At 49.6% G+C, this 14,420-nt stretch overlaps 1 protein-coding gene across 2 annotated transcripts in view; it reads right to left on the bottom strand.

Annotated features, from left to right (window-relative positions):
- Window positions 1-5,500: 5,500 nt before the first annotated feature.
- GJC2 (gap junction protein gamma 2) overlaps window positions 5,501-14,420 on the bottom strand; it is a 47,008-nt gene continuing 38,088 nt past the window's right edge. For both annotated transcript variants that reach the window (XM_066550424.1, XM_066550435.1), the window contains one exon: window positions 5,501-11,177. In XM_066550424.1, coding sequence (XP_066406521.1) covers window positions 9,907-11,157 — 1,251 coding nt within the window. In that variant the 5' untranslated portion in view covers window positions 11,158-11,177 and the 3' untranslated portion in view covers window positions 5,501-9,906. The remainder of the gene's footprint in view (window positions 11,178-14,420) is intronic.

Here is a 14,420-nt window from a genome sequence, read left to right as displayed (position 1 = left end):
CCCTCTGTTTTTCCAGTGGCTGCTGCTCGGTTTGAGCCCATCCTGCCCCTTCCCTCTGCCACCACCAGCAGCTCTCTGGGCAGGGGGAGTCTCCTGGCCCCAATGACCTCACTAAAACCTCCAGGACAGGCAGCACCAGCACAAACCCACCCTGAATGAAGGGAGGCTCATTTTCCAGGAGCTGCAAATGTGCTGAGTTGATGCAGGGCTGGGCTGTCCCCTTGTGCCCCACAGTGATAACCTTATCACACATCCCCCAGTGTGTCCTGGCAGCACTGAGACATGTGGGGGTGTTCACCCTGGAATCCATTCCCACTGGAATTTGGGGCTGGAGAAATAAAGGTGTTGGCAGAGGTGACCTTGGCACGTGTTTGTGCTCTGCCCACCTGCTGGCACCAGCTGTGTGTCCAAAACGGGGCTGGACAAACCTGCCTGGCTCTGGGGCAGCTGGAGGAGCAGAGAGCTCTTGCCCAGGGTGGTTCTTTGCTCCCCCTGGAAGTGGAAATGTGCCCAGAGCAGGAGCTGGGTTTGCTTTTTGAAGGAGAAGGGGGGAAAGTCACAAACCTGGAAGCACAGCTGGGCTGGACTCCAGAGTCCAACAGGCACCATGGAGCCACATTTGTGGGTTTTTTACCTGTTCCACATCCCTCCTCCACCCAAACCTTTATTTTATATTCTTTTAAGATCTTTTGAAGGTGAGAGTTCTAAGGGGATATGTTGTTATTTTTGGTATGGTTATATATATTATTGTCATATATTGTTATCTTTTGAAGAGCTAAGCTTACATTTTATCTGGGGCAGGAAAACCTCATAGAAATACCACTACACCAAGCTGTGGGGATGGTCAGTGTCCATCCCACAGGCAGCCTTTTGCCAGCTCCCTGCATTCCCAACCACCACAGGTGTGCTGTATCAAACCCCACAGAGACATCTGAAAGAGCAGCAAGGAGAATAAAAGTGAAAATGGAAAACAATCAGGCAACCAGTTTGAGCCTTTATTTGTTTCACCACTTCCTACTGCTTCTATTCCCTCCCCTCTGGGTTTGCCTTTCTTTTCTCATGGAGTTATTCAGTTATTGCATAAAAAAATGCATGGAGTTATTACATGCAAAAATGCATGTTTGAGTCCAGAATTTAGTGGCTAATAAAGTCATATTGAAAAATTTCAGTGTCAGGAACTACAACCCTGCCAGTTTGGTGCATTAAATGAGCTCAGGGCATGGTTTGAGACAATCCATGGTGTAACTGAGAGCCCTGGGAAGGTTTGTGGCAGCCCTCAGTGGGTGTGTGCCTGTCTTCACTCAGAATGGGGGGCCTGAAGCCTGGGGGGAGGGACAACACAATTCCCAGAGCTTCCATGCCTTTAATTTCTACAGGGAGGTATGAAATTCTAGTGGGAATCCACTAGAATTCCATATCTAGTGGGAAACCTCCAGTGGGAATCCACTAGAATTCCATATCTAGTGGGAATCCACTGGAATTTCATATCTAGTGGGAAACCTCCAGTGGGAATCCACTGGAATCCCATATCTAGTGGGAATCCACTGGAATTTCATATCTAGTGGGAAATCTCTAGTGGGAATCCACTAAAATTCCATATCTAGTGGGAATCCACTGGAATTCCACATCTAGTGGGAAATCTCCAGTGGGAATCCACTGGAATTCCATATCTAGTGGGAAATCTCCAGTGGGAATCCACTAGAATTCCATATCTAGTGGGAAATCTCCAGTGGGAATCCACTAAAATTCCGTATCTAGTGGGAATCCACTGGAATTCCACATCTAGTGGGAAACCTCCAGTGGGAATCCACTGGAATTCCACATCTAGTGGGAATCCACTGGAATCCCATATCTAGTGGGAAACCTCCAGTGGGAATCCACTGGAATCCCACATCTAGTGGGAAGCCTCCAGTGGGAATCCACTAGAATTCCACATCTAGTGGGAAATCTCCAGTGGGAATCCACTAAAATTCCATATCTAGTGGGAATCCACTGGAATTCCACATCTAGTGGGAAACCTCCAGTGGGAATCCACTGGAATCCCACATCTAGTGGGAAGCCTCTAATGGGAGGTGTCCCTGCCTGTGGCAGAGGGTTGGTACAAGGTGATCTTTAAGTTCTTTTCCAACCCAAACCATCCTGGGATTCTGATATTGCCCCTGATAGCTCATCCCCCACCAGCTTTGTGATTTCTGGGGGTGTTTGTGGAAGGAGAGCTGGTGGCACAGGGTGACAGGACACAAATTCCCACCTCTCAGCCCGTGAGATGTGTCAGGGTGGCTCAGGATCCCTTCCCACAAAGGACAGACCTCCCTCCCTGTCCCTCAGCACCCCCTGGGTGCTTGCACAAGCTGCCAGCAGCCTCCTGCTCCATCAAATTTCCACTCTCTGCTCTCCCTGAACTGCCTGAAACCCTGGACAGCCTGAGGCTCCCACTTGAGAGGGCTCATCCTTGGCATTTAATTGTCAATAACTCATCCTGACTGGGGATAACCTCTGCAGGCAGCCCTGCAGGGTAATTCTGCCATAATAAACTCATTTTTTCCAGCTTTTTCTTAGGTTTTTAAGCACAACACCCACGTGAGCTGCAATTATTCCTCCCAACCCCTGTGCATGAAATATTCTGGGAGGTCAGCCACAGAAAACCATAGCAGCACTCCTGGGACAATATCCCACAGCCTTGGAGAGGAAAACAGGGATTGTGGCAGCCTGGGCAATGCAAAATCACTGCTGATAGGGGGGAATTGCAAGCACAACAGGCAGGAATAGAGCAAAGTGGAAGCTGAGCTTGGAGGGAGTGAGTTGGTGCATCCAAAAGCTGCTCTGAAAGGAGGGTGGGCACCACTCTTTTCTCCCAGAGGAAACAGCCTGAAGTTGGCACCGGGTGAGGTTTAGATTGGATATTAGGGAAAATTTCTTCACTGAAAGAGTGGCCCAGGGAAGTGGTGGGATCACCACCCCTGGAAATGTTTAAAAACTGCATGGATGTGGCACCTGGGGACGGGGTTTGATGGTTGTGGTGCTGGGTTAATGGTTGGAATCCAACCCAGAGGATTTTTCCAACCTTAATTAAGGGCTCTGTGATTCCTTCTGGGGGGACAGAGAGGAAGGGACAGCTCTTACTGCATTTCCCTGGTGTGGCTTTGTGCTGGTGTTTTACTCTAGCTGAGAGTAAAAAGGAATAGGTTGTTGTTGTGTTGTCCTAAAGTCTTTATTTTATATTCTCTTAAGATCTTTTAAAAGTGAGAGTTCTAGGGGGATATATTGTTATTTTTGGTATGCTAGGAGTAGCGAAATAGTAATAACTGAGTGGGATTTTGAGTAGGTAAGAGCTAAGCTTACATTTTGTCTGGGGCAGAGTAACCTTATAGAAATCCCACTACCATGGTAGAATTGTGCCTACGAGCAAAAAGGCCTCTGCTCTCTGCTCCAGCTTTTTAGATCAAGGCACTTAGTGTACGTTTCTACTAAAAGCTAAAATCTATATTCTAAATCTATATTTCTATTTCACTTTGTAGCTTCATATATCTCACTTTCTCCAGGGGTTTCAGGTCAATCCCTGTGCCCTGAGGGGCTTGCATTCCAACAGCCTGGGAGGAGGGATTGGGAGCCAGGGGGATGCTGTGGCTGGAATTCTGGAATTCTGTGACCCCAGAGAGAACTGGAGAGCCACTGGCAATTTCACTCTGGCTTTCCAAAGGAATGGGAGGGGTTGTGTGTGGCATTCACATTTTCTGAAAAAATCCCTTCACCCAGGATTTTTCCCCTGGGAAGCTGAGAAGCCTCAGAGAAAAATGAAAACAATTCTGATCTCATTTGCTTCTCCTGTGTTGTGCTCATGTGGAATGTGTTTGGAGATTGTTCACCCACAGGTGATTGTTTCATTGGATTCTGCTGTGAGTTGTTTTCACTCTTTGGCCAATCAGGGCCAAGCTGTGTCAGGACTCTGGAAAGAGTCAGGAGTTTCCATTATTATCTTTTTAGCATTGAGTATCTTTTCTGTATTCTTTAGTATAGCATCGTATTCTTTAATATAATTTAATATAATATTATAAAATAATCAATTAGCCTTCTGAGAACATGGAGTCAGATTCATCATTCCTCCCTGCCACGAGGGTCCCTGCAAATACAATAGTTGTGATTACTCTGCCTGTTCCCAAAATACTCCTGGATGGGGGCTGCTTTTGCCTTTCTTCCTTCTGTGAGTTGGGATCAACCCCCAGGGCAGGGACACCTCCCAGCAGGCCAGGCTGCTCCAAGCCCCATCCAACCTGGCCTTGGCTCTTCCCTGTCTGTTGGTGGGACCACATCCTGTGTCCTGCCAAAGAAGTTGTCAATTGTCACCGTCACATTTTCTGAAAATTCCCTTCACCCAGGATTCTTCTCCTGTGAAGCTGAGAAGCCTCAGAGAAAAATGAAAACAATAATTATCTGTTTTGTTTCTCCTGTGTTTTGCTGCTTTGGAATGTGTTTGGAGATTGTTTATCCAACAGGTGATTGTTTCATTGGTTTCACGTGAATTGTTTTTACTTAGTGGCCAATCAGGGCCAAGCTGTGTCAGACTCTGAGGAGAGAGTCAGGAGTTTTCATTATTATCTTTTTAGCCTTCTGTCTGTATCCTTTCTCTATTCTGTAGTATAGTTTAGTTTGGTATTCTTTAATAAAATATAGATCATAAAATAATAAATTAGCCTTCTGAGAACATGGAGTCAGATTCACCATTCCTCCCTTCATTGCGAGTCTCAGAAAATACAGTCAGTATTTTACTTATATATTACTCAGTCAACTTAGCTCAGCTTCCAGAGAAACAGAAAAAAAATGCATGTTTGAGTCCAGAATTTTTTTCCTGAGGACATTTGGAGAGGGGTTGTGAGTGCCCAGTGTCTCTGATTTAATGGGAGCAGCGCACACTGAGGTCCTTGAAAAGCCAGGCTCTCTCACAAAGTGCTCTCCCATCCTTTGCTCACCCTGAATCATCAATTTCTCCCAATTTCCCCAAAGTTTCCTTGCTTTTGAAAGACCAGGCTTCCCTCAGCAGCCTGAGCTCTGTGCCTGAGGGATCTGCAGTGATTCATCAGGGAGACAAGGCATCCCAAACAACACCAAGGTCAAATGCTTCTTAAGGCAAAACTATTCTGGGATGGTTTGTGGCCATAGCAGGGAAAACAGAGCTCCTACGTGGCCAAACCAGGCCAATCAGAGATGGAGAAGGATTTCTCCTCATCACTCAGAGCCCTGCTCAAGCAAGCACCACACGCTTTACATACTGTAACAAAATGTAAGTTTTATTCCATATTATTAGTAATGGACGTGGAATAGCCACAGTTGAGTTGGACTGATGTCCCTTTCCCTTTTGACCAGTGGTTCATATTCTAACTACAGCCCAGATGTAACATTTACACTGCAAAATACTTACAGATTCGACCTCATACTCCAAAACTTTCTAGTACAAATACAGTTAGTACATTAAAAAAAACCCAAACAAACAAACAAAAAAAAAAAAAAAAAAAAGAAGAAAAACCCCACCAATCCCAGACACTTTGTAACAGCACAGACTGGTTATGGCCTTGAGTTTAGTTCAAGTATTTCCCAGTGGAATGCAATGCAAGCAAGAAGGTAATCTGGCTTTTGTGGGACATTCCTGGCCCTGAATGGTAAGAAGAGAAATGTAAGTGTGGGCACTTTATCTGACCAAGTTTAGTGAGAGAGTCAACATTTATGATTAGTTCAGCCACAAAGCCAAACCTCCCTTGTGTGTGTGGACAAAACTGCTACCTGGAGAAAAGACAAAATAAAAGCAAAGCATTAATTACACCATTGGCATTTCTTCCATGGCTGATGCTCCACCCTCTAAATTAATTTCCATGAGCTGCTGGTTGAGTTAGGAACAATTGTGGTGGGGATTTTGCTTGTGGCTGTGAATATTTTGCTGCTCTATCCTTTTCCTGCCCCCAGTGACAGGATGAAAGAAGGGATTGCTGCTCCTGCCTGGATAGGAGTCATTCCTGCAGGGTCATCATCATTGCATTTGGTCACCTTTGTGGCAGTGACTCAGTGGAGAAACCCAACATCCTAAAGGCTTTACAAGTCACAGAGTGGAGGAGGAAGGGGGGAAGTGAGCAAATCAGTATATATAACAATAATAATAATTGTAGTAATAATCTTTTCTGTTCCTAGGAATGTCTGACCCATGCTGGCTCCTGTGTGTGGCCCAAATGGGGTTTGGAAGAGCTTGGATCCCTCCTCCCCATGCTCAGAGGATCAGCAGTGTCCTCCAGGCTGGCTGGGACCTCACTTTGCATCCCTGCCAGGCACCCCTGACAGCAGCTGGGAATACACCCCTGTGCTTGAGTCCCTGGCAAAACTCTTGGAAAACATGGGAAAGCAGGATCAGCTCCCCTTGGGAAGGGATGTTGTGCAGGGAAATACTCCAGGCCTGAGGGATGAGCAGGGCTGGGAGTGGTCACCCCGTGTCCCTGCCCAGCAAGGGGGTTATTGATCCCCCAAGAGTCTGCCCTGGCTCTGGCACCCATCAATAATGCAATTATTGACTCTCCCTGCAGAAAACAGCCTGTGCGTGTGAGATGTGAGGGTGACACCAGCTGGGGAGAGGCTCCCAACCCTCTGCAGGACCCAGGGGTCACTCAGAGCCCCCTTGGCTCACTGTGTGACAACAAAAACGGGGTTTGAGGGAGGGCAGGAAGATTCTGACTGTACAACCACACATCTGGAGAGGGGAGCAGCGGGGTTTTGGGGAGGAGCAGAGTGCAGGAAGAGGAGAAGGGAGGGAAGGTGACACGAGGAGCAGCACTGCCACACTGCTGGCAAGCCTTCAGGTGGCTGCTGCTGGTCCAAAGACACCAGAGAAAACCATGCTAGAAAATCAGCCCTTGCAGAAAGGTTGGTGGGGCTGGAGGTGTTCAGCTTAAAGCACATTTGAGGGTGAAAAAAGCCTCCAAACAGCCAAAATATGCAGAGGTTAAAGGCATGAGACTGTCCATGTCTCCATGGGGTTGCGGAGAGGGGGTTCATGTCACCCTTCAGGGAGTCATTTGATGGTGGCAAGTTGGCCAGAAGATCCATGGGCTTTTCCCACCCTGCTGCTCCAAAGTTGGAATCTCCTGCTGGGGTATTGCTGGGGCAGCCCTGCTAGACAGACTGGGTTTAATGGGTTAATCAGGTCTCTGTGACCAGCTCTGGGGGGTTTTAGCTTAAAATCTGCCCCTGGCTTTCCCCCTTTTCCCTGGCTTTGGGAGGTTTTAGCTTAAAATCTGCCCCTTGGTGAGGCGTTGGCCAAGATTTTTTCCTGGAGCAAGAGCAAGGGAGTGACATTCCTATCCCTGGTGTGGTGACCCAGGGGGGGATCTGCAGGTCAGCAGGAGCTGAGGGGCAGATCTGAGTCACCAGCAAGTGCTCAGGCCATGGATGGTGCTGAGGGAGGTAGGGGCAGGAGAAACCCAAAATCCTGCACTGCTGCCTTCCAGCATCGTGTGGGAAGCACAAGTTTATCTGGGGCTGTGGGACTGTTGCTCATGGAAAAGGAATCAGAAGAACCCAGGCAGCATCCAGCCATGGTTATCCTCAGAGTTTCCATCCCTCCCTTGGGATCACAGCTTTAAATGCGCACAGTTTCCCCTGGGACACAGGGCTGGGAATAAAGGAGAAATGCCACTGATGTGAGGGACGAGCTCATGCCCTGCACAGCTGCAGTGACCAGGGAGCAAATTTCCACCCAGGGAACAAATTTCCCCCCAGGATCACCTCTCTCCTCCCCAGCAGCCTGGGCTGTGGCCCTGTAGGAATTTTTTCCCAGGTTTCAGCAGCCCTGTGAGCAGCCACCTCTCCTGCTGTGCCCAGCACATCCCCAGCCAGCAGGGAGCACATTCCCACGCACAGGACAAGGACAAACAGAGCACTTGGATATGTTTGTCTCCCCAGCACCATGGTGTGACCCTTCTGAGCCTTTCCTGCAAAACTCCCAGCAGAAGGGGAAGGGTGGATGGCACTGCTGGCTGCTGCTGTGCTGATCCTCCTCCTGCATCCACTTACCCTTTTCTCGAGCTGCAAGAGCAAACAGCATTCCAGGCATTTTACCAATGCCTTCAGCAGCACCAGGAGCAGGCCTGGAAGGTTCCCCAGACAAAGGGAATATTTGCTGCTGGATACCTTGCAGGATGTTTCTCTGCTTTCTTTTTAATTCTATTTTTTTTTTTTTTTTGCTTCCAGGACCGTTCTCTAATGCATCACACAGCTCAGCCAAAGTTCCCAGGAGATGAAAGGCATAACCAAATTCCCTGCCTGTTCCCAAAAATGGCCAAAGGGATGGACATTTAGGGAACAGGCATCCTCAGGGCTTGTTAGGGACTGACCTCAAGGACATGAGAGTGATGTCCAGCTAAAAATCAGGAATATCCCATGGTTAAGAAATCCTGGCACAGCCCAAGGGAACAGCTTGGCACAGGGACAGTGCAGTGCTCAGGGAGAATTTACTTCTTTTGCCATAGGTTTGATCCTGAGGGCTCTGCCTGTCTGGGTTCTCTGTGGTGGACATGAAACCACCCTCTGACCAAGAACAGCAGGAGCCTTGGAGCTCAGCAGTTTGATTTTAACACACACCCAAAGTACTCTAAGTGCATGAAAACCACCCTAAAATCAAGCCCAGCTGAGAAAAATTCCCCATAAACCCAGGAAAATCTTCCTGCTCTTGTCCTGGTCCTGTCCCCACTGAAGCCAGACCTTCTGCAAAGCCCTCCCAGTTCCCCAGGTGGGGCTGGAGGCTAAAAGGCCCAGGATGAGATCAGCCCCAGCCCTGGAGCAGCTGGTTTTTCTCAGGGGAGGAGGAAGGCTGTAGAAGGAGCAGAGGGTTGATATCACATTTACACCGAGCTCTCTATGTCTACGTTCACACTCACGTGTTCACGGTGCCTGTATCTACACATGGACACACACACACCACTATGCATAGATCTGCCTCCTGCCACTATTTATAAGGGTTTGATTAATCAGAAAAACAAATTTGCCAATAGTGCTTTTCCTCAATTAATCAGAAAAACAAATTTGCCAACGCCGGCCGCCGAAAATTCAGCAAGTAAAGGAGCCTCAACCCTTTACACTTTTGTTTTCCTGGTTGCATAAAGGCACTTTCTGATGATGTGAAGCAGCAGTTTGTTAAAAACCCTGTAACTGCAACAATTCCCATCACATCTGTAGCAAGTGCTACACAGGCACCAGTAGGATGCAATGTCACTGCTCGCTGCTGCTCCAGAGGCTTTGGAGCAGAGGAAGGAAAGAGGAAACCTTCAGCCCTGTGCTGGTTTTGGGTCCAGTCGCTCTGTTCCTGCCCCAGACCCAACCTGGGTGCCAGTTCTGGCTCACAGCATCCAACAAGGCCCTCATTGGCATGTGCCAGCCCAGGCAGGCCATCAGCTGTGAGCCTGCCACCAAGGTCCCTGCAATATGTCAGTGGTTTTCTTACCAAAGGATCAGGAATTAATTTGATTAAGGGTGTTTAGTAATTAAACACTGCCTGGCCTGCAGCACTCGAGCCTTGCCGTGCAGGAGGGTGGCTGATCCCTGTCAGCCTCACTTCTCTCCTGAGCCACCAGCAGCTCCTCTTCCCAGCACAGCACATGGTCCAGTCTCTGCTGGGGGCTCTGGTGCTCAGCCAGGGGCTGGGAGGTGGGGAGGGTTTGCTGTTACTCACTGGAGGTTCCCAGCTGGAGAACACGTTGGAAACAGGGAAGAAAGTCTTTTGTTAACTGGAAGACAGCACTAAATTGGTCTGAAACTCCTTTCACTCTCTTGACTTCCACACGAAAACCAAGCCCTGTGAAACAAACGCCAGATAACACCGAAAACCAGAAACAAACCAAAAATCAAAACCCCTCTCACGCCTTCCTGACAGAGTTATATCCACACGGACGTCTTCCCATCTTTACTGCTGGAGCTGCCTTTCTCCAGCGAGGCCTTGGGCTTAGCACCTTGTTTCTCCTGGGCGGTGTTGGCCCTGTTCTGCTCCACCACGGTGCCCCCCGAGGCGGGGCTGCTGGTCCGAGAGGGCTGAGTGTTGGCCTGGGTGCTGCTGTAGCTCTGGAAGGCGATGTCCAGCTGCTCCTGGGCCACCCTCAGGTGCTTGTGCAGCGTGGACAGATCGGCGGGCAGGTTCTCGTCGGGGCTGGTGCACTGCTGCTCCTGAGCCACGTTGGCCAAGTTCTGCTCGTGGGCCATCAGGCTGTTGGGGATCTTGGTGGACTTCTCGGATTTGACGACCAGGTTGTACTCGGGAGGGCAGGAGATGTTCTTGGGGTAGGCGTAGTTGTAGGGCGGCTGGCGGAAGCTGTTGATTTTCCGGTTGCGGATGGCGTCGCGGATGGTCCCGAAGCCCAGGTGGAACATCTCGCACATGTTCAGCAGCAGGCACAGGCAGCTCACCACGTACATCACCAGGAGGAAGATGGTCTTCTCCGTGGGCCGGGACACGAAGCAGTCCACGGTGTGGGGACACGGGACCCTGTTGCAGACGTAGTAAGCTTCCACCTCAAAACCGTAGAGCAGATACTGCCCTATCAAGAAGCACACCTCGAAGGAAGCCCGGGTGAGGAGCTGGAAGACGTAGATCTTCATCAGTCCCTCCTGCTGGATGCGCCTCCTCCCGTCGTGCTTCTGCTGCTCCTTGCACTTGGGCTTGGCCTTGTTGGCCTTGTCGTGCTCGGCCGCGTCGTCGGAGATCATGGGCTCCTCCTCGTCGGCCTCCATGGCGTCCTCCATGTTGCGCACGGCCTGCCAGTTGAGGGCAAACTGCTTCTTCTTCTTGAAGCCCTTGAGCTTCTCCTCCTCCTCGGCCGAGCGGGCGATCCTGTGGATGGCGTAGCCCAGGTACATGACGGAGGGCGTGGAGATCATGATGATCTGGAAGACCCAGAAGCGGACGTGGGAGAGCGGCGCGAAGGCGTCGTAGCAGACGTTGTCGCAGCCCGGCTGCTTGGTGTTGCAGGTGAACTTGCTCTGCTCATCGGAGTAGATGGACTCGCCCCCCACCGCCGTCAGGACGATGCGGAAGACGATGAGCACGGTGAGCCAGACCTTCCCCACGAAGGTGGAGTGGTTGTGAATCTCTTCTAGCAGGCGGGTGAGGAAGCTCCAGCTCATGTTGGTCATAAGGGCTGCTCAGTTAGAACCTGCAGGGAGAGGGGGGAGATAAAAAAAAAAAACAGGGATGGGAGGTCACATCTTGTGCCAGAGCAGGATTGACCCTTGTGCTAGGCACTGGTGAGGCCACACCTCAAATCCTGGGGTCAGTTTTGGGCTCCTCATGACAAAGAAGGACATTGAGGGGCTGGAGAGTGTCCAGAGATGGGAATGGAGCTGGGGAAGGGGTTGGAGCACCAGGATGTAGCCATGATATTTTCTGAAGAATCCCTTTGCCAGGATTTTTCTCCTGAGAAGCTGAGAGGACTCAGAGGAAAAGAAAAACAATAATTATCTGCTGCTGTGGAATGCAACAGGTGCATCTTTGATTGGTCTCATGTGGTTGTTTCTAATTAATGGCCAATCGCAGTCCAGCTGTCTCGGACTTTCTGGTCAGTCACAAGATTTTATTATCATTCTTTTCTATTCTGTTCAAGCCTTCTGATGAAATCCTCTCTTCTATTCTTTTAGTATAGTTTTAGTATATCATTCTCTTTTAATATAATATATATCATAAAACAATAAATCAGTTTCTGAAAAATGGAGTCAAGGTTCTCATCTCTTCCCTCGTCCTGGGACCCCTGTGATCACCACCACACCAGGAGGGGCTGAGGGAGCTGGGCAGGGGCTCAGCCTGGAGCAAAGGAGGCTCAGGGGGGCCCTTGTGGCTCTGCACAGCTCCAGACAGGAGGGGACAGCCAGGAGGGTCAGGCTCTGCTCCAGGGAACAGGGACAGGAGCAGAGGGAACGGCCTCAATCAGCACCAATGCAGGTTTAGATTGGATATTAGGGAAAATTTCTCCCCTTAAAAAGTGGTCAGGGCTGGAGCAGTGGAGGATGCTCCCACAACACAGAGACTTGCCCTGCTGAAGCATCTTTCATTAGTAAAGCCAGAAAAATGCAAAGAATCAGTGGAAGAATGGGAATATTTATGTTTACAGGCTGATGGCCCTTTTAAGTTCCTCTTGAAACAAAGCAAAACAAAACAAAACTTTAATCAAATACAGACTGTTTCAAAAATAAACCTTGAGAAGCTTTCAAGAGAAAAGCATGGATTTATTAGGAAACCTGGACAGCTGGGGAGGAAGAGCTTGTAACAAGCATTTTGTGTTTAGCTTAATGTGCAGCAAGTTCCTTGGTTGACCTCAGGCAGCACTAAAGACAGGAGGCAATTTCACTGCTTGGCTGGCACAGATACTGAGAGATGAGAGCAGTAAGGAAAGCACCTACACCCCCCCCCCCCAAAAAAAAAGAGAAAAAAGAAGAGAAAGGAGCTGTTTTCCTATGTGGAAGAAGTATGGGCATCAACCAGAACTCTCCATGCTGGGTGAACAAGGCTGAGTGGGGAAAATGATCATAAAATCTCCAAATCCTATAATTTTTGGAGGTTGGAAGGGACCTCAAAGATCCTATGCCATGTCGGGTCCGGCTGTCTGTCTCTGCCCCGACACGGGTAGGGTGGTTCTTGGCTGGCACGCGTTTCAAAGGACGAGTCTGGACTCTTCAGCTTTTCGGTCTTCAGATTGTTTATTGTTTCTTATCTACAAAATTTTCTGTCTGCCCAACAGAGGTCTGATCTGCAAGGCAGCCAAGGGCACTCTGACCACCCACGGGGCGGTCGTGTCTTTTTATACTAAAATCTACATACATGATATTTACCTTTATTTTCCAATACTTTTCACCCATGTTGGCAAGTGCACCTTCACCATGAACCAATCCCCAAGTGCCAACATCACCACAGGAGATGGAGGACAAGAAGAAGGAAGAAGAAGGACGAGACACGCCCTGATCCCTCCATCTTGTCTCCATAACCCCCCTGTACCAAAAACCTTGAAGTTTATATTTCACCCTCTAAATGTGCCCCTTTTACACCCTTCACTCTAAAGTGATTCTCTTGTCCTCAAACTGCTGTCACTTCTGCGGATGGATCAAAATCAAGCCACCAAACACTCTTGGCAACATTCCAGGATTTCTGAGACCCCCAAGGGTTCTCCTGGCATCTCTGGACATCGGGAACGATGTGCTGAGATCCCACAATGCCATGGGCAGGGACACCTTCCACCAGACCAGGTTGCTCCAGCCCCATCCAGCCTGGCTTGGTGATGGATGAGACACCAGCCTGGCCTGGCACCACTGGAGACACAAAATTCTGCTGTAGGGTTTCCATGGTGGGAGCCCAGCAGCAGGGAGGGAAACGTGCCCCACTCTGTTGTCCACATCCAGCCCTCCTGGAATGCAGCTCTGCTCCCACTGCCTCCCAGGAGAGGAGCCAAGCAGGGCTGCTTTGGTTTGCTCAGCGCTCTCGAGAGCAGGCAGATGGAATTTTCTAACCCTGCTATTTCCAGATCAAACAAATCCCCTGTGAACACAAACCCCCAAGTCTTCACACGCGGGGCTGGGGCTGTGGGAGAGCTCTGCAGATGGTGCTATTCCTGTCCTGGGGCTGGGGAAACTGAGGCACAGCTGGGTCATCAACCAGGAGGGGTGGGGAAATTCTCCTCTCTGCCACCAACCCCCAAAGCTGCTGGGAGCAGAATCCTCCTCTCCTGGCCCAAAAGTGATGCCTTGGTTGCGGGTGGGATAATTCAGCAACTGCAGGGCATGGGAAGTGATGCCCATTGAGATATTCTTTATTTATTGAGGAAATTTGGTTTATTCAGGGGTGAGATGAGGAAGTTCCCTGTTTCAGTGCCTTTTTTTTGCTTCATTACAGTGGGTACACCCCAAGGAGTATTTAACTCTTCCTCTGTGGTGTTCACATTCAGATATGGGCAATTTGGGGTGTTAAAGGACTTGCAGAGTTAATCCAGGCACTCAGCCAAGCTCCAGCTGATGGGGGGGCTGAGAAGGGAAGACCCTGACCCTGCTGGGTGTGGGGCATGGTGCATCTGCCTGTGGAGCATCCGGGGCTGGATCAGGCAGGGCTGGATGCAGCCCCACCTTGGCTGGCCCCATGCAGGTGTCCAACCCCCTACCAGCTTCCATCTGCCCCCCAAATTAGCTGCAAGCCCCAAACTGTTCTTAAAAATGCACTTTGAGTCCTGTAGGGCAGTTCATCCAAATTTCAGGGCTGCCTTAAAGGGTTTCTGAAGCTTACACCGAGGATAATTCACCATTTTCATAATTCACAAGTGTTACTCCTGGGCACAATTCCCAAAGCTCCAATGCACCTCCCAGGAGCTGTGTGCTGGGGCAGGGAGGGTCTGACCAAGGTTTTCACAGATTTTGGAGTA

The sequence above is a fragment of the Molothrus aeneus genome, chromosome 1, assembly GCF_037042795.1.
Source record: "Molothrus aeneus isolate 106 chromosome 1, BPBGC_Maene_1.0, whole genome shotgun sequence".
NCBI classification, from domain to species: domain Eukaryota; kingdom Metazoa; phylum Chordata; class Aves; order Passeriformes; family Icteridae; genus Molothrus; species Molothrus aeneus.
Note: the sequence above shows the minus strand (reverse complement) of the source record. Positions and strands in the feature narration are given on the sequence as shown.